The following is a 21,040-nucleotide window of genomic DNA, read 5'->3' as shown; positions in this document are numbered from 1 at the left end:
GGTGTAATTTGCATCAGATATGTTGTCACTAATAAGCTTCCTGACCCCATATGACTATTAGCATTACAGTAACACTGATAATTACTGCCCCTACCCACATCTCAATGGAGAAAGGAATAGCGTGTCTCTAGGGAGAAATAGTTGTGTTGCAACACTGGGGTGCCTGCTGGGCCCAATCCCCCACCCACATTTGAAAAGAATTCAGGTGAGGAAATGGTAGACTCATAATGCAACAATGTGATGCAGTAGTTGGAGAGCTGGAGTGTGATCTGGGAGAGCAGGGTTCAGATCCCTCCTCCCAGCCATGATGTGGGTGGCGCTGTGGTCTAAACCACTGAGCCTCTTGGGTTTGGCGATCAGAAAGCCGGTGGTTCGAATCCCCGGGATGGGATGAGATCCCATTGCTCTGGCCCAGCTCCTGCCAACCTATCAGTTCAAAAGCATGCCAGTGCAAGTAGATAAATAGGTACCGCTATGGCAGGAGGGTAAACGGTGTTTCCTTGCACTCTGGTTCCTGTCACGGTGTCCTGTTGCGCCAGAAGTGGTTTAGTCATGCTGATCACGACCCAGAAAGCTGTCTGTGGACAAATGCCGGCTCCTTTGGCCTGAAAGCGAGATGAGCGCAGCAACCCCATAGTCACCTTTGACTGGACTAAACCGTCCAGGGGTCCTTTACCTTTTACCTAGCCATGAAGCTCGCTTGGTGACCTGGGGCCAATCACTATCTCTCAGCTGAGTGCAGGTGCAGCCGACATGGTAACCTCTGGATTTTGTTGAACTACAATTTCCATTATCCCAGACCGCTGCTGCCCATGCTGGTTGGAGCTGATGGGAGTTGTAGTTCAACAGCATACGCAGGTCACCATGTTGGCTACTTCAGCCTAGTGTACCTGACAGGGTTGCTGTAAGTATACCCTGGTGAGCAAAGCAGAGAACGCTGTAGATTGCCTTGAGCTCTTTGGGAGGATGGATGGATGTAAATGAATATTAAAGGTAAAGGGACCCCTGACCATTAGGTCCAGTCGTGACCAACTCTGGGGTTGCGACGCTCATCTCGCTTTATTGGCCGAGGGAGCCAGCGTACAGCTTCCGGGTCATGTGGCCAGCATGACTAAGCCGCTTCTGGTGAACCAGAGCAGCTCACGGAAACGCCGTTTACCTTCCCGCTGGAGCGGTACCTATTTATCTACTTGCACTTTGAGGTGCTTTCGAACTGCTAGTTGGCAGGAGCAGGGACTGAGTAATGGGAGCTCACCCGGTCGCGGGGATTCGAACCGCCAACCTTCTGATCAGCAAGTCCTAGGCTCTGTGGTTTAACCCACAGTGCCACCCGTGACCCTAAATGGATATTACACTATTTCAAATAGTGTAATACACTAATAAGTGACTTAGTAAGCATAATAATAAAGAGCAATGATGCTCACCTGTTTTTCTCTCTCACCCCATTTCCAATCTTTTTTAAATGCTACATCCTGCTTCTGCTGGAACGCTTCAGCTGAAAGCTCTCAAAAATTAGCTTAAGGCATATTAAAATGTGCTCGCAAAATGACACAGGAAGACTACCACTGGTCACCACTGATTTCATAAGTGCTAACCAATATGTGCCCCATGACACTTGTCACACCGCATTCCAGTCAACCACAGGTTTTGCCGGACAGTGAAATTGTATTTTTCCAGCGACAAAGTATTGTCATTTGAGAACTGCACCATGCCCCAGGGGGTGCCCTCAAGAGTTGGGTCCCAGATATGGGATACATGAGCCTGCACCAAAATACTCGCCTATGAAGGGAGGGTTGCAGATGCGGCAGTTTCAACAATTGTAAATGGGGCCGCAATCCCTTCCTGATAGTTGTTCATTGGTATTTGGGAAAGAAGCAAGTGGTGAAGAATGCAGCCACTCTGTTGATGTGAGATCAGCACAAGGAGACTGTGACCGGTTAAGTCCCTTTGTATTTTCTTATGCTATTAATTATTATCATCATTGCATCACATGCTGAACTTGCTGGCCCTGTGGGTTCTGCCTTCTTTGGTGTGTGGTTTGTGTGTATAATAAGCTGGTCGATACTGTGGCTTGCAGTTTTGAACTCTTGAGGGGGGCTGCGTGGATATGGGGACTGTTAGGATGAGCTCCTGCACTTCAAAGTTTACCACTACATCACTGCAAACACAGTACCAGTCCTCCTTCATAGTCTGTTAAGTGTTCTGCATCTACCCATACTGCTTAGCATTTTGTTGTCCACCTCCCACCCTATTTTATTTTCAAATATAGATAGCATAGTTCATGTACATTCATATGCTGAATTAATATCCACCAGTGTTTAAAAAAAGCAGGGGGTACTTCGGGAGACACTGGGTTAAAACCAAAACCAACTCTCAAGGGTCATGCTTATTCTAACGCCACAGAGGTATAAAATTGTTGCCTCATTTCCTAGCGATTTTCTTGGCACCAAAGTGCAAAGAAGAAACATTTGAAGGTTAGAGCTGTGAACTTAGAAGGAAACACATCTCAACTGCACAGCAGACACCCAGCAACTGCGAACACCTCCAGCGTGTGTACACAGTAGGATTGTAAGAGATATGGCTCCTTGGATCGGAGGTGCTAGCAACTGAAATTATTGCCTCTGCTAGGTAGGCAGCTAGATTTGCAGTTTAGTGGTAGAGCAGCAGCAGCAGCTAGGCCAGGTAACACCACAGACCAGGCTTCCTCAACCTCGGCCCTCCAAATGTTTTGAGACTACAATTCCCATCATCCCTGACCACTGGTCCTGCTAGCTAGGGATCATGGGAGTTGTAGGCCAAAAACACCTGGAGGGCCAAGATTGAGGAAGCCTGCCATAGACTGTATGTTTTACACAGTTGCACATTTCCCCGGATTTTGGTCAGACATACATTTTCTTCTCTGGGCCAGTAATTGGGTAACAATTCACAAGGTCTTTAAGGAAGACAAGGAGCCAGCTTTGGGTCTCCTCCAGATCTCCTTTTTATTGTGCATTCATGATTATTTGCACTCATGATGCTATTGGTTGTGCGCGATCCTGCTTTCAACACCGTCCGTGCCTCCAAAAGTTTGGCAGTGATGCATGGAAATGATGTGTTAGCATTGGGGGAGCATTTCAGAACTAATAAAACAGAATTAACTCCATCACTAACACACTATGAGTGTCAAGCACTTTGCAGTATACATGTCTGGATGTTTTGGAGTTGTTATGTTGGAAAATTTGTGCAAAAATCAATAAAAATTATATTAAAAAACAAACAAACATGTCTGGATGTTTTAACAAAACATGTCTGAGGAGGCCGTTGGATAAGACTCAAACATGGCTGAGAGCACCTGCCAGATTGCTGAGCTTTTTGAAAAGAATAATGCTGGAAGACCCCAAAGATTCAGGAGATGGGCAGACTAACGATGAATTTATGTCGCAAAGAAGAGGAGTGGCTAAAAAGGGAGAAATTTTATACACCATGTCCATTCTCCTTCAATGGACACTTGACACAGGAATTTGTTTCTGTATAGCTTGCCAGGTATGAACTAGACAATCATGGATAAAACAAGAAACAATTCTCGTGTTCAAAGCTACTGGGCAAAATGTCACCATGATCAAGGGAACTGCTGCCAAACTGTACCCGAAGGTTATTCAGTTGTTATCCAAGCAGGTGCAATGCCACAGATAGTGAGGCTGTTTGTAATTGAAAATGACTACAGTGGTGCCTCGCAAGACGAAATTAATCCGTTCCGCGAGTCTCTTCGTCTAGCGATTTTTCGTCTTGTGAAGCAACCCTATTAACGGCTTAGCGGATTAGCGCTATTAGCGGTTTAGCGGCTATTAAAGGCTTAGAGGCTTAGCTGCTAAAAGGCTATTAGCGGCTTAGTGGCTTAGAAAAAGGGGGGGGGGAGCGAAAAAAAATCTCAAGACTCGCAAGACATTTTCGTCTTGCGAAGCAAGCCCATAGGGAAATTCGTCCTGCGAAGCGCATCAAAAAACGGAAAACCCTTTCGTCTAGCGGGTTTTCTGTCTTGCGAGGCATTCGTCTTGCGGGGCACCACTGTTGTTTGAAACAGGACCAAAGTGCTATTGGGGACGTTACCAGTGCAGTGCCTACAGGCTCTGTAACACCCACAAACAAATGTGATGGTGCCTGCAGAGACCAAGCAGTGATAGTCAAGTATAGTTTGGTTCCAGCACTTTTTCTTGCCTCAGGATTTTCTCATCAGTTCTTCTTTGCACCCTTGAGTGGTTTGGCTTGACCAGATTGTGTCATTGAACTGCGATAGTGCCTCATGCTTCCCTAGACATGAGATGGGAGAAGGTGTAGGGGTGCGTCTGTGTGTAAAAACCTCTGACTTTGTGTGGGTGGAATGTGTTCTACCATACAATTAAAGCTAAGAGCTGCCCACCATTGCCCTGTCCACTTGGGCCACCACTGCCATGTTATGATGGCCCCAGCCCTCTAAGATTGCCAACAAAGTCCTTGGGTTCTGTACTGGAAGAAAGGTGGGACATAAATAAATAAAGGGTGAGAAGCAGGGAAAGGAGTTGTATATGCAGAGATTGGGAACTGAGAGATGATGACTTAGTACCCCAAGTAAGAGCTATTCCTACCAAAATGGAGTGGCAAGGTGTTAAAATAATTCACTAAATGAAGGCACCTGCTGATTCACAGGGTATTTTAGGTTAGGATTAGGAGTAAAGCTGGGAAAACCAGATATCCATATATGACTTCTAATGATACCCCCTACCCACTCCTAGGTTAAGAAGTTAAGAACACTCAGAAAGATCCTAATTTAAAGCAATTTAAATGTTCCCTCCTAGAGTAGCCCAATTTGGTTTACCGCTAAGAAGATTTAAATATAATTTGCACCTTTGTACAGAGGTGAGGATCAACTTAACACCTGACTTATCTTGCTTTGCAGCTAAGCCCAAAGGACACCCTGCTATTTTGGCAGTCTGCTTGATTCTGGTGGGAGCAGCGGTAAAAGATACAAGGGGATGTCAAGAATCTTGCAGAAATTATGAGAACTGTACTTCAACAAATATGTTATTTAAAGGTGCATTAAGTTTTACATTCCAATCTTTGAGTCAGGCTTCAAGATACACAATTTAAGTGTATAACAAGGAAGAGGAAGACCATAGCTAGTTTTAATATGATATACATAAAGAGACTGGAAAAAACTGCTCTTTTTTAAGGTTGTAAATGAACCTCTGATTAATGGGGTGGGGGGACCCCCAAAGTTAGGTGTGTGAAACTCCCTTAGATTGGAAATAGCCAAGGCAACCTAGGATGCAATATAGTATCTTATTCATAATACTCTGGGCTCTTCCTTTGCCTGCATGGTATGATTGCATCAGATGTCATGGTGATTGACAGGTGGGCAAACTCATCCACCTCCCCAAGTGGATTGTGGGAATTGGGGAACAAATCCATATTAAAATGGGCTTAAGTCATTCCCTCTCTCATGGAGCTGCAGTTGAGTGTCTTAACTGAATTCTCAGCATCTTCACCCAAATATACATGTTCACCAAATGATAAATTTCCATGGAACTTTGAAGAAAGACAGGGTAGTTAAGTTTGTGATTTAGATCAGTCCAGGAGATGTTACCTATATGTGGGAAAAACAGAGTTTCTATTAGCAAAATTTAAATTCTGCGTAAGATAGAAATAAACCTAACATGCAAAGGTTGGAGAAGTATTATATGTTGTTCCAAGTGTAGATGGCTATTTATATATACTGTATATATATTGCATTAAGGTTTCAACTGCATTCACAAGAAGTGCAGAATATATACCTCTTAAAAGAAATAATCCGATTCAGGTGGGTTCTTCCCCCCCTCTATAAATATTATAAAACACACAATTGTGTTTCTTCAAAATTTTATTTCTATTTAAATTATGGGGCCAGCCAGATCTTCTAAGAAATGCATTCATCTGAAGAAATGAAATGCTTTTGTGGAAGTAGAATTACAATTGTATACATCTTTTTTGTTTAAAAACACTTCTCACATTAAATAACTTTTAGTAATATCTTTAAGCCTTCACACAGATAAGAAACCACTTCCAGTACAATAGTTTTTTTTAATATGAATAGCACATCAAATGGTCTTAAATACAACTTTTTTTGAATGCCAACACTCCAAGGATTAATGTTTGAAAAAAGTTAGAGCCACTTTCTCCCATGCCAAATAGTAGAGAAGCAAAACCAATATCCAAATCCATCTTTGAACTTCTTTATATATACACATACATAACTTTTTAGCATTTCTACATTTCCCCCCTAAAGTGGAAGCCTTATGCATAATGGAGAATAACTTGCCAAGTAATATTTTCCTTTTCTTAACTACGATTAACCAAAATATAAAAAAGGACAGAGTACTGAACTATAATATCATCTCATGGCCAGTTTTGCCTGTCTATATAAATGATTTAATAAAGGCTTAATGATTACTTTTTCTTCTTTCAGTAGACATTATGAATCACTTTGCAAAGGACAGGTTATGACCACTAAAGGAAGCATGACAATGCTGAGATGGCCAATATTACTAGAATCCTATTTGCTGGATTTACTTTCCTACTTCCTTCATGAAAGCTGTAAAAATTAGCTAAGGTGTCAATCAGGAGATTAGTTTAATCATTTGTGAAATAATTTAACCAGAAAGAAGCTAGAAAGCAATAAATAATTTTAGAGCATTCTCATTCAGGTTCAATCATGCAGAATTTGAACTTCCATACTCCTAATCCATAAAGTTGGCTGGCTGGTTGTGATCTCAGTACTACTATTAAGATGAATAGATAGTATTTTGATAACATAGTTGAGATATATTTAGCAGATTTTTTTTTTGTTATGATCACAGTAACAAAAAGTGGTGCAACATCAGTCTTTCTTAAAAAATAAATACTGATAGTTTGCAGCATTAACAAACAAGATATTGACACTAGGACAGTTATGAAATTATGGTTTTTGAAGTAAAGGGGAATTATTAAGTTATTTACTATCACAACTACCATACCGAATGTTAACGATATGAAAGGAATAGAGATTCTCTATGTACCCACAAGGAAAAACAAATTGATATTAATTTAGCATAATCTTTATAATTTTGCAATTGGCTGAACACAGCACTAATATAGATGAATAAGGCCAACATTGAAGGATATAGGTTAGTGGGTTCCAGAACTATATTTTAGTCTACCCTAACTGATGGCACCCCATTAAACCAGTGAATACAGAAAAACTGGATTTTCTTCTTTTTAATGCTGCTGTATTTAAGAAATGTGAAATGAGCATTTCCATGTGATCCTAAGTATTCATTACAGATGAGCTTTCATTTTGCAAAACTCAGTATCAGGTAAAAGATACAGACTAATACATTAACATTCCTCTGCTGTACAAATTAAATCCTTTTTAAAGAAATGAGCAGCCTAGGAGTTATATACAAAAGAAACCAACAAGCATTGTTGAAATGAAATGCAAAGTGTCACTGCTAAGCTCTACTGTCTGAAATACCTTCAAAGTAAAATTAACAAAAACCCTTAGAATGTATTTCCAAGTCTACAACTCAATTTTCAACAAAATCACACACACTCTCTCTCTCCAAAGAAAACAAAAAACCTACAAAGCAGTGAAAGGCATATATACATTTTCCTTATGAACTCTGAGATTTCACTCTTTAGAAGTTGCTATGTTTCAGTATCAGTTTTATTTGCAAGACAACTGTTCATCCCAGTAAGCTCACATTTCCCCTTTGATTACACATAAAGCACTGCACATTTTTTTTTAAAATCAAGGCATACAATCTTATACTATGGTGCCAAGTATGCACAGATAACATTGTGCTCGCATCTCATACAAGGTTAAGTGCAAACGTACGGATTGAATCAGATTTGCAAGCATGCACCCCGTCACTTAAACTACTCTAATACCTTCTTTTCCTATCCCAAACTATCTTCTATATGTTTGCTTTCATGAACCAACAATCTCCCCCCCGCCCCCCAAACTTCTAAAAACAAGCAGTGTGCTTGAATTCAGACACAAATACCAAGAAAGTCCACATTGTGCAAGAAAGCAGCAGCTAGGTTTGTCAACTTGGACTAAAAAAAAAGAGAGAAAAACAAACACTGTTCACTGAACAGCAGATTAGCAGTAATGTTCCTCATGAATTGATAAGAGTGCCTGATGCTGAATATCTAACAGCAAATGCTGAATTTGGATTTAATATTTTAGGGGTTTATAGGAGATTAAGCTTCTTGCTGTGCTGGTCTTTTCAAATCCCTGATCTGTTTAACTAAATAGGTCTTCTCATCATTAAATTGTTCATCCTCGGTCCTGTCGTTCTGAAACTTGCTGAGGAACTCAATAAGTTTGGTCTGGTTCTTTAGGAGGATATCTAATATAGGCTGCGTCTTGTTAGGGTTGGCTACGAACACCTGCAATGAAAGAAGATGGTCAGTATGGGAAAAGTTCAGTTAATATATCATAAAATATTAACTCTCCGAGGAATATTTACATTTATGTAAAGTATGAGCCAAGTCTACAAGGTGCTAAAAGCCCACGGGCAATGTTTGTGCAATTATTAGCATCTGTCTTCTTAGTGACAAGGACCAAGCATCACTTAAAACAACAGAATGGATTATTCCCTCCTGGAATTCATTAGTTTAACCTATTAATGGAACAAATGTTCCTAGATACTATTTTCAAAATGATTTAGTGCATTTGAATATGCATATTCGCAATCCAAGTAGCACCAAGCAAAACTGCTTACAAAGGGTTGTGTTGAAAAATACTCATTAGTGCAATTAATGAAATAATTCATGCAGAAACTTTTGTTTGTCACAGGATATTAAAAACAAATATTACATGCAATATTAAGGGGCTTCTTTTCAGAAAAATGTAGGGGATCTGTTTGTTTCAAAATAGCTGCATGTGATATATGTATTTGAATGTTTTAGGAAAAATGATAAGCCAGTCTCAGAGATGGATTCAATTAAAAAATAAATTTGACTTTGAAACAAAATTTGCTTTGTACAACATACCCCACCCACCCTTTCCAATACTTATCCAATACTTCTCATTCAGTTATGTCAAGCCACTCTGGTGTAGTATTAGATCAATGTAAGATTAGATACCTTCTGTTTACAGGAAGTGTTGAATACCATTATCAACAACATTTAAAAGCTGTTTCTACCTTAAAGACATGAAAGGCTTCAAACTGAATGTTGCGACTCTTGTCTCTTAGAAGGTTCATCATAAGTTTGAGATTTTCAGGTTTACTGATGTATTTTGTCATAATTGTGAAGTTGTGCCTATCCAACAGTAGTTCACCAAGCAGCTAAAAAACAAGAGGGGGGGGGGGAGTGGTGAAGTTTTCCATTAGGGCTATAAAACTCAATCAACCTTTTTTTGTTCTTTAGCCACAATGATTTTTTTCAAGAGCCAGAATTTCTGGTATTATATTCTATTACAACTCTATTCTAGTGCTACCTAAACTAGCATTACTGAGTCTGCATAATTTGGACGACTTCAGGAAAAATTGGATGCAATCCATTGTTATTTGTTGTATGTTGCAGGTAACACAGGAGAATATGTGCAAGCAATCTTGTGCCAAATTAAACCAGAGTTTAAAGGATACTGTATGGGGAGTGTGGCCAACAAAATCCTGACAAGTCTTCTGACTTACAGCACAAGGAGAAAACACACTACGGCCATCTGTAAGATTTTGAGGACCTCAATGGGCTAGTCAAGTTCAGCATTGGTTATTATGGCAAAGCATGAGCTCTAGGGGATAAAGACTTGATCCTTGGGGTCATCCAGTGTACATAGAAATTTCTGCACTTTGAACTTCATGAGTGCAGAATGTTAGATCATGCTGTTTGTTTTTATAGTGAAACTGTTGATATGAATCAAGGTTTGGGGGGAAAGGTTGTGTATGTGTCCATGTGTATATTAATATATTGATATACTGATGAGGCACCTTAGGAAACAAAAACTTTCCAGGTTTTTACTCAACATTTGCAAAATGTTTGAGTCTTGCAGTTATAAAACCTGTACTAACCATTAAATGTTAGAATATTGGTTTCCTAAAGTATAAAACCTCATGCTTCAAAACTTTCTTAACTGATCAGGAGACAATGTAGAATGAATAGCTAGCTTGGTCCTACCTGCTGAAATTAAGTTCTTCATAATATTTTCTAATGTCAAAATAATTAAAGTCAGTAAGGTCTCTCTCTACCTTAAGCGACTGTCGTTTTGTCACGTAGTTTTCTGAATGGAGTAACTTCTCGTATTCACTGAAGAACTGAATGGAGAAAGAAAGAAAAATCTAACTATCACAAGCACTCTGATTCCAAATGATTTCAATGAACTGGAAGCACAAATATTAAACACAGAAATAATGTAAAGATTTAAACATTTCAAGTATTTTGCTTCAATTTCTGTATGATCAAGTGGAAAGGCTGAAGGAAATTTTCAGGCAATTCTTTAGGCAACAACATGACAGGGAACACAAGCAGATTTACATTTTCATTATCAGATGTGACCAGCAGATGGAGCACGGTTGTCACACATGCCCTTGTGATTATTCTGGCACACCAAGGAAACAGGTTTCTTAATATACAATTTCATTCCCAGCGTTTTTAGAACTGTGTAGTTGCAAGAGTTTGCTGTCAAACACTGAACTTGCATTGATATGGAAATAAGAATAATAAAAACTGAACAGATAGCAGTTGGGCAACATTGTGAAGGGACAGCTTGAAACTTCTATTAGGATATAATTAGCATTATTAAATAACAACATAATTAAAATAAAAAATGAAATAAAAGTACATACCCTATCATAATGCTGTTCCAAGAACTCTGCACTGAGCAACTTGTGCCTTGTTAGTAAGTCCTGAAAACAAGAGATTACACGGTTATTTAAATGGCATTTCCATTCCTACCCTATAGTTCAGGGTGCAACAGTTCTTCACTGTATCCCCCTTTACCCCTGGTTGTTATATGCAGCCTTTTTCATATGCTTCTCTGGTTTTCTTAAGCCACACTTTTAGAAATGACAATATTTCACTCTTTTCGGGCAATTCCTCTTCTAAATGGCAGCCAAGATGGACCTTAGTCATGTCAATTTAAATGGATCTATTTTGAGTAGGACTAACACTGGGACGCAGGTGGCGCTGTGGGTTAAACCACAGAGCCTAGGACTTGCCAATCAGAAGGTCGGCGGTTTGAATCCCCGTGGCCGGGTGAGCTCCTGTTGCTCGGTCCCAGCTCCTGCCCACCGAGCAGTTCGAAAGCACGTCAAAGTGCAAGTAGATAAATAGGTACCGCTCCAGCGAGAAGGTAAACGGCGTTTCCGTGTGCTGCTCTGGTTCGCCAGAAGCGGCTTAGTCATGCTGGCCACATGACCTGGAAGCTGTACACCGGCTCCCTCGGACAATAAAGCGAGATGAGCGCCGCAACCCCAGAGTCGGTCACGACTGAACCTAATGGTCAGGGGTCCCTTTACCTTTAACATTGATTACAATTCTCTCTCTTTCAATGGCAGAGGCCCTCACACTTTAATTCAATGTGGAACAATTAATTCACTTTGGCTTGCTTTTGGGCAGTACCCAATGTTCTGCCATTTTGTTTCTGGTCAGAAGTAGTGTTTTGGGCTCTGGGAAAATGCTTTCCTTAAAAATCCTGTAGTCTTGAACATATTCACCTTTTCTGTTCTGTTTGGTGCTAATTACTTTCTCATAACCATACTATGTAATCTTCCTCAATTATTTACAGTCATATCTCGGGTTATGAACGCTGCAAGTTGCGTGTTTTTGGGCTGCGGACTGCACCGAACCCGGAAGTACTGTAACGGGTTACTTCCAGGTTTTGGCGCTCGTGCATGAGCATAAACACAAAATGACATCACGCGCATGTGCCGAATCACATCACGCGCGTGCACAGACGCGGCACTGCAGGTTGTGAACATGCCTCCTGCATGGATCATGTTCGCAACCCGAGGTATGACTGTATATGGGTTACTCTACAGCCAATTATAGATCACATAATGGAAGGAATTTTGTCTGTATGCTACATAGCCAGCTAAGTTTGACATGACTAAGGTCCATTAATTTTGATGGGTCTACTCTAAGTAGCAGGTGGATACAACCTACCACCTCTGCAGATATTTTGAAGTCACACAATTAATGTGAAGAATGCAACAGTTTATATTTGCCTTCAGGAAGTTATGCAAGGCTCGTCTGCTCCTGCAGCAGTTAAAAAAAATTAAAGGGTATTTTTACTGCTCAAATTGTTGTGATTTCGTTAATGCTGTTCTATGGCTGCTAGCTGCTGATATTAGATTGTTGTAATGAGATTTTATATATTTGTTATGTGTTGTATGTTTTTCTGAAATTTCATGGGGAAGGTGTGAGATAGATAGATAGATAGATATGTAGCTGTCAAAATTCAGAATGTGTTACCTTGAAAGTTGCAAAAGCATCTGAAGCGATGTCAAATGTTGACATTTCCACATATCTGAAGAAGTCGTAAAACTGCTCTGACCACAAGATTATTTTTGCCAGTGGTTCATGTCTGATGCACTCTCTTAACATGATTCCACAATTCAGAGCAATTTCTGGGGATTCGTAACTGCAAAGTGAGACATCAACGTAATTAACTCAGAAAGAGAAATATGATCACAGCAAACTTTTTACCTCCTTAAAGTTTCATCAACTACTGTATATAATATTTATTAGTAAAATAAATACTACAATTTCAGTGAAACTATTTTAACATTTTCTGTGCCACTCTTCAATGGCAACACTCTCACTAGGGTGGCACTGATCTTGATACGTAATCTAGGAATAGACATCTGCACTTTCAAAACACTTTCACAGTTCACCTATCTACAACTACACTGATCAATGGCCTATTAATTTTATATTCAATATTGTGCACCAGTTCAATTTTTTCAAATTGCCTGACTGTCAGGAAGATCTACTACAAATAGCTGAATTGCCATTTAATATAAGGTTGCCAGGATACATCCAAAAGGTGTGGCGATCCCCTGGAGCAATGTGAAGAGATACAGCAGCAACTGAACACTGCCAATCTCCTTCCTCCTTTTGCATGCACAGATTGGCTTTCCACTTGCACACAGTGATGCAAGTTAGATCCTGGCCTATGGAAATAGCAAATTCTAGATTCTAGATTAGAATTTTGCTCTTTCAATGGCTTACACTCTAATACCTTTGAAGGGATTGATGTAGCAACATTCACTAATACAAATATTGAACCTCCTCACCATCTATGTTTGTAGATTATATTGGCAAATATTCTTTAAAGATACTATGTTGCGGTGGTGGCAGCAGCAACAGCAAATTATGAAATAGCCAAGAAAGGGTGCTGTGTGAATCTAGTCTGGGAGGTAGTTCAAAAGGATAAGTCTGCATTCCAGAAAAGGCCTCTGTCACTCCTTGTTTACCTTCTGAAGCTAGAGGCATTTGGAGCAAGGCCTCTGCAGACAGTCATAACATATATGCCCACTGGTATGAGAGATTGATTCTTCAGATAATTTGGCTCTGGAACAACTATTTTCCCCTTTCTATGACAGTCAGGTTCATAACCTCACATGCTGCTAATCTACAAAGGCTTAGGTTGCAACAGAGGTCAAGAATACTTATTACAAACTTCATAGATTAGAAAGCTGTGTCTCCTTAGTCTTTCAGACTTAATGACCCTCATCCACACCTTTAAAATGCACTGAACACAAAGCTGAATTTAATTGTTTGAAAGCTCCAAATAAAGTATAAAGGGGTTTCAAAGCTTCCTCATGGAGATGGAATGTCAGGAGCATTTACACTGGTTCTCCACTATCTGCAAAGGCTTCTTACCATATTTGTGTTGGTTTGACTGAAAAAGCTCTCAGTAGTTTGAACTTAAACTTACCTAGATTGCACCTTAGCTATTAAAGTGATCTTAACATTTAGTGGTGATTAATGCACTGTTACCTACACTTGGATGGGCAAGATCTGAATAAGTAAGTAAGTAGTTTAATGTGTTCAGAACACATTGCTTGTTTGGGATATCCTGCTGCATTCGGTGATGTACAGAGTGGATTGGTCTGGAAATGTGGGATGAATGTGGCCTCTCTAATATTTTAAGATTATCTATCTTCCTAGTTAAGGAACACAGCATCTCGTTCTGAGAGCATCAAGCTATTTATGCATGCAAAACTAAGCACCTCAAAAATATGCTATACTGCTTTCCCCCAAGAACTAGCTGGTGTAAGAAAGGAAAACAGAAGCTACCCTAAACATTTGGCCAAATGCAACTGAGATCATCATCATCAGGAGAAAAAATAGCAAAGAAAAATAATTGGGTTCTGTTGTGTGAAAGGCTTCCGAAGTGTTTTAAGGTTGGCAAGCTCTCAATTAACCGTTTTCATAGGGTTTTTTTCTTTTTTAAAAAAAGGAAGAGATGTCATTTCCTTAAGTACGGAAGAAAACAATCTCAAATACCCCTCTGTTCAAACAGCACCAACACTTACATTATCCATTAATTTGGTGTAAAGTGTCACATTTGTTTCATTGTTAGAATGTTAAAAAAACCAAGCATGATGCTTCAATGAAACAATGCAATTAATATAAGAAGCGGAAACAGCAATATGGCAGGGAGTGCACATAATGAATTAGCCTTTGTCTGGGCAAGCCTGAGCCAACGGTGTATCATAACTACAAGGATATGGATTGTGTATCACAAGCCACAGGGTGAATTGTGGAGCATGACTTCAGTTTGAAGTTCTGCTCTGTGAACAATAGGAACAGGGTCAAATGTCTTGGCCCAGTTCGCAGAGTCAGATAATTCTATGTGCAAAACCGCTGCCAAACTGGGATCCTATAGGGAAACTTTAAGGTGAACGTTTCTAAGCACAAAGGCTCAGTTATCGCATAGCACTAAGGCAAACTATGGCTTAGTATGAAGGCATGATAGGGAGATTGTGACTGCGTCATTCCTCCTCTGGTCTTTCTACTATTTTAAAATATAATGACTGAACACTCCTGTAGGTTCCTTATTGTGATGCCAAAGTATGTCCTTTTAAAAGGTTAGCCACTTCTATGCTAAGCCAAACCATGCCTTAAGTCGCAGCAGTGGGGACTAGAAGAGTAGAAAAATGGCTGCAATCTCCTTTTCAGTAGCCTACACATTTGTGATAAACCATGGTATGGCTTAGCATTAAGTGTGAACCAGGTCAAACACAACTTAGGAAAGAAGGGAAGGCACCAAATGCAAGAACAAAAGGGGAGATGACCTCAAAGGAACACAGGAGGTGATTTGCTGTCCAATGTGTTTTAAGTATTAGTTACTCCCTTGGAAGAGTAATGATTCAGTTCATTCAAAGAGAAACCAAACATGGAATTCATATCATTTATGAACGCATGAGCTTCAAACACAGTGCCTCCATTGCCCTTTAAGGTCTCTTCCACATACAGTCAGGAGTCACTTTCATAATTTTGGTTGAATTTTTCTAGCAAATACCTATGACCATGCAAGCAACTTCAGCAATCTGTTTTTCACAGCTCAGTTTGACTTCCAATCACCGATAGCGTACCTGACTGAAGAGAGCAGGAGAAGGGGGTGGGTGTGACCTAGTCTTAAGCTGGGAGTACAGCAGTTTATGTTTGTTTGTACAACATACTATACGCACCCTTTTAACAGCATGAACAGTATATTTTGCTGAGTGCAGATGTATTCGACTGTGGGGGTTCTTGTACCAATTTGCCTCCTCAGAATGTTGTTGAATATCTGAGCCACATCCTTTTTGCCCTGCAAAAAACACAAGCCATACAGCATATAGAATCAGTGGTGAATATAGAAAGGGATAACATGAAGAGACCATAACTTCATGCCTTTAAAGCTGCAAACTGAATTGTCCAAGACTTGCACTTACTATTGCCCAAGAATTCCCAAAACATTTGCTATTGCGATGCCAATTTTAATATATAAAGCACAGAGCACGGTTTAACCAATGACACAAGTTTAGGAGTTATGGTTTTATTTAGTCCTAGAATAAAATTTATCACAGTTATATATCACTGGTTGCTGCTAAGAATCCCCCTTATCCAGTCATGATTTGTGTACTTTAAGAATGAAACCAAACTACCATACCTGAAGTTTCCATCCCATGTGAAGTTTGACTTAATCTGTGACACACTCTTAGCAGGTAAACTTCATGTTCTGAATTGACCATTAGGCATTTGAAAATGGAACAGTATCTTGTTTCATGTACCTCAACATGAGTTACACTTGTGTTCATGACTACTCCTTTCTTTATAACAACTTCCTCAGAACAGTTTATTCATTTGCTTGTAGTTAGTAGATATAACTATAAGCAGCAGGAAAAAGGCCACAAGCAATGCCTTAAAACATTTATCTAGGAAGATCATGTTGTTGACAGGGTTTCTTTGCTAATTCAAGGTGGTTTAAACCAAGGGTAACCAACATATTGTCTTCCAGATGTTGTTGAACTACAATTCCCATTAGCATCAGCCAGCATGGCCAATGGTGAGGGATGATGGAAGCTTTTACAGCAGGGGGCCGGTCTACTTTCCCTCAGACCTTGTGGGGGGCTTGACTATATTTTGGAAAAAAATATGAATGAATTCCTATGCCCCAGAAATAACCCAGAGATGCATTTTAAATAAAAGCACACATTCTACTCATGTAAAAACACGCTGATTCCCAGACAGTCTGCGGGCCAGATTGAGAAGGTGATTGGACTGGATCTGGCCCCCGGCCTTAGTTTGCCTACCCATGCAGTAGTTCAACAACACCCGGAGGCAGTGTGTTGGCTACCTTCGCTTTCAATGTTACTCTCAGTATATGAGAGCCATTTTACTATGAGCAGCTCCCATGCAGCTGAGGTAACAGTCAAGAGTCTCAAACAATATGGGTGAAAACAATCACATGGGCTCAAACTGGAGAAATGGCATCCAGCCAAGGAAAAAGTGCTGTTATCATTCATGGAAAGAGACCCATGCCACCAGTAGCTGTCTGTAAACATTATCCACACCAAATGGAAGCTGCAAAGGGGGGCGGGGTGTGCTTGAAGTTTTCTACCCACCCACCTGCACAAATAGTTGGATGTTGAGCTGCTGAAAATAAATGTTAAGTATTTAAAAGACAAATGATTTTCTAAATTCCAATTCCATTGTAAGCTGGCCCAAAGCAGCACCAGAGCCCTTTGTTCCGGCAATGAGTAGGACAGTGTTTCTGGAAGCGGTCTCACCCAAACCCCACGTATCACAACAGTCAAGCGTCATTCACCAGCTCAGCCAATTTTGCCTAGGGTCTCATTATTCTTTCCGGACTTGCCATTAGTAACAGTATTTCCTTGTTAGCCGCATAATGAACTTGGTGATGGTTCACAATAATACACAATTACATCATTGTTTGAACTATTTACCACTTCCAATGATGTAACTTTGTCACTATGATGATAAACACACGTCCTTCATGGGCAGAGGTGAAGACTAAAAGCTCCTAGTACTGACCCAAGCAGAAGAAGGCATTCAACAAACAGTTTTCAGAAGAAACCAAGAAAAAAAATCACTCAAGTAGTTGAAGTAACTCCCTGGGGGCATTCGTTTTAATAGATATGAAAGGTATTTTGTGGTCCATACACAACACCCTGAAGATCTGTCTGCCCACAAACCACTGGACATCTATTGAAGAAGAGTAAATGCACACCTCAAACCTAGAACACCTAATATCCCTTCCATAAGCAAATAAGACCTCTGGAAAGTAATTATGTTTATTATTAGTGGACTGGATGAGAGCCAACAAGCTGAAGCTTATTGTAGTTAAGATTGAGGGCACTGTTAGTGTATGGATGGGAGGTGGTCTGCTCTTGATGCAGTTACACTGCCTCTGAAGGACCAAGTATGCAGCTTAGGGGAACTTCTGGATCCATTAGTATCATAGGAGGTTTAGACCACCTTGGTGGTGCAAAGTGCTTTCCAACAGTTTGACTGATGGCCCAGCTGCACACCTATCTGGACAGGGATAGCATAACTTCTGTTGTCTAGGCTCTGCTAACCTCTAGGTTAAATGACTGCAATGCGTTATACGTGGTGCTGCCTGTGAAGATAGTTCAGAAACTTCAGAGGGTGCAGAATTCAGCAGCAAGATGGTCTGAGCATGTAACTCCAATTCTGGCCTGACAGCACTGGCCTCCAATTGGTTTCAAGGTCCAATTCTAAGTGATGGTTTTGACCTATAAAGCCTCAAACGGCTCAGGACTTCAATACTTCAAGACAACATCTCCCCATATGAACAGACCCTGACACTATGATCATCATCTGAGGCCCTTATTTGTGTGCCTTCTCCATGAGATGTCTGGGGAGTAGGAACACAAGAATGGGCCTTTTCTGCAGTAAGTCCCCGTTTGTGAACACACTCTTTCCCCAGGCAGGCATGCCAGGCAAAATCATTCCTCTCTGACCATGCCTTGGGCTGATTAAACAATCTATGGCCTTAAAATGTTGTTGTTGTTGTTGTGCTTTTATGTTTTGAATTTTGTCTTTTTGTATTGTAAACTGCCCTTTGGAATATAAATTTAATAAACAAAAATTTATATCCCACCTTTTTCTCAGAACCTGGACTCACGGGAGACTTACAAAAATTAAAATGAAACAACAAACAAACAAAAACTCTTGCTATGCTAGACCTGGGTTTCTCAGTAAGCATATATGGAAAAGGCAACCTCAAAGGAGACAGTACAGAAATAACTGGTTAACAGAATGAATGTGGTTTAAGAAAGCCATTTGTTTAAAGAGAAATAAGGTTTTTTAGCATATGAGTGTTTTCTAGAACTTTATACAATGTAATTTCGACTTTAAAATTTCCCTTAACAGATCACAAGGATCTAGTTTTATAAGACATCACAGTGGCTTTGTGGACTTCCTGATTAATCTATTCTGGAATGCACCTCCAAGGGGAAAATATCATTCATAACAGTGTCAGGTATGACAATAAGCAGAAGAGACCAGAGAGAGTTGACATTCCAAAGTAAATTCATCATACCAGGATCCATTGAAAGGACAAACAGCTCTGTTTTACAGAGAATTAAAAGGAATTCTCTGTATATTACTTCTTGGAATAGCAGAAGCCTTTATCCAATTTACATTCATGCACTATTCAGATAATCAAAATGACAACAGAGTTGTCACCTCAGTACCAATAAGCATAGCTAACGTGCCTTGAGCAAGTTCACCAAAATCTAGCAATCCTTTGCAGCCACAAAGGTTCCAAATGCACACAATCAGATACACCACCTGCAGGGCTTCTGTTGTAATGCCATTAAAATAGGAGCCATTTTGCTCAAGTGAAACATTACAATGCACACACAGCTTCTCCTTTCACAGAAATTACTGCTGAAATTTCACTCTCCCCAGATCACCAGGCTCAGTATTACGTCTCTACAAAAGTCTGCAGGCATGCGATGAGCTGAGTGTCCCCTCCCTCTACAAAGTTTGTCTCATTTAGAATCATGAATTTCAGGCTTTGCACAGACATCTGGCTGGACACTGTGAAAACAGTATCCTGAACTAGATAAGTAAGGCTCTTCTGATGTTCTTCTAAATCCTACCAATCACATAGCATATTTTCCCATCCCTGATCTAGGGCAGCAGCAAAAATTAGTAGGAGTGGATCCACAAAACTGTGGCCCCAGGATCATGACCCAGGATGCCTTGAGCGGTTTTACTTCTCTTTGAACATGAGGGATCCTGTGTGCTTTACCTTTCCAGGACTAGGAGTTAAACTGCAGTAATAGGTTGGGTATAAAATGTGCTATGACAATATAGTTCTTTTGATGTTACAGTCAAACAACTGTCAAAGTATTAAATGTTCCTTAATAATTAATAAATCCAGAAATTTTATGTGTGAGCATATATTCTCCATCACTTTCCAAACTACACATTAGGAAGATCTCTTTGGGGACCATGGTTTTCTAAAGCAACATGAATCTGAAACTGAAGCTGCAATGAGTCTGTGTAACATTTTCTTACCTCAAAATCAATGAGTTGTAGGTCAGCTACTAGGGTGCTAAGAAGACCACTGTTGTATAGCTCCTGAGCAAGCTGAGCAACAGCTTCTGTCTGAGGCTCCTTTTCATTTGTGCCATACAAGATTTCTTTCATGGCAACTAAATTTTTGGAAACTTCTTCAGTAGCCTGAGCAAGGAAAAACATAAAAGCTGTAATTGTTTCAAAAGCCAAAACCAAGCTACTCATTAGTATGTGCTTGAGACCAAAACATGCAACAGATATCAAAATGAACAATGAACATCAACACATATTTCACTGATACAATTACAGCCCCAACTTCTGCCCACCTATGCATACCTACCTCCTGGTTATACACTGAAAGAATAAAATTATTCCTAATTAGTTAAGTGGTGTTTGTTATGTGCTGAAAACACAGAGAGCTTCAGATGGCTAAAGTGCAATACATTTTTAAAGTACACAATTTCACTGGTGTAGTTCAGCCAGATCACAAAATCCTGGGGTGGTGATGAGAGTTCAGTGTGCCACATTCCCACAACCAGGGGAGAGTGACTAAGCTACAGAATAACTGGTAATCCCATGACACTCTACAATGGGGGGAAATTGGGACGATTTAGTTGGGGTGGGGGAAGCTAGCTGTCATCTGAACATATTCCACAAAAGGACCATGAATGCCATACTTTAGCTGAAAGTCAAGGATGTTACACACTGAATAAAGGTTAGAGAGAGAAAGGGGGAGGGGAGTCAGAGTGCTAACAAGGTCTGTTCTATGACTAAGTAAATATTTACTGCACCAAGAGCAATTATATATGCCACAAACCAGCACAGTGGCAGTTTAAAAATAAAGCTGAGGTAAACCAAGAAGCTGGAAATAGATCAACATACACAAAATTGTCCAGAGATAGCCTAACACAAAGTGACATGCTGAAGAACAAAAAAACCCTAATATTATTTCCTCACTCCTACATTATTGCAAGTAAAATCCACACCATGCAGGGAAGACATC

At 40.1% G+C, this 21,040-nt stretch overlaps 1 protein-coding gene across 3 annotated transcripts in view; it reads right to left on the bottom strand.

Annotated features, from left to right (window-relative positions):
* Positions 1-6,052: 6,052 nt before the first annotated feature.
* CAB39 (calcium binding protein 39) overlaps positions 6,053-21,040 on the bottom strand; it is a 47,291-nt gene continuing 32,303 nt past the window's right edge. For all 3 annotated transcript variants that reach the window (XM_081006975.1, XM_081006977.1, XM_081006976.1), the window contains exons 3-9: positions 20,038-20,202; positions 15,675-15,793; positions 12,448-12,616; positions 10,821-10,880; positions 10,224-10,289; positions 9,180-9,323; positions 6,053-8,421 (exon numbers count right to left, since the gene is read on the bottom strand). In XM_081006975.1, coding sequence (XP_080863101.1) covers positions 8,233-8,421; positions 9,180-9,323; positions 10,224-10,289; positions 10,821-10,880; positions 12,448-12,616; positions 15,675-15,793; positions 20,038-20,202 — 912 coding nt within the window. In that variant the 3' untranslated portion in view covers positions 6,053-8,232. The remainder of the gene's footprint in view (positions 8,422-9,179; positions 9,324-10,223; positions 10,290-10,820; positions 10,881-12,447; positions 12,617-15,674; positions 15,794-20,037; positions 20,203-21,040) is intronic.

The sequence above is a fragment of the Podarcis pityusensis genome, assembly GCF_964106645.2.
Source record: "Podarcis pityusensis genome assembly, chromosome: 5".
Classification (NCBI taxonomy): domain Eukaryota; kingdom Metazoa; phylum Chordata; class Lepidosauria; order Squamata; family Lacertidae; genus Podarcis; species Podarcis pityusensis.
The sequence above is the reverse complement of the archived record's forward strand: the minus strand, read 5'-3'. Positions and strand labels throughout refer to the sequence as shown.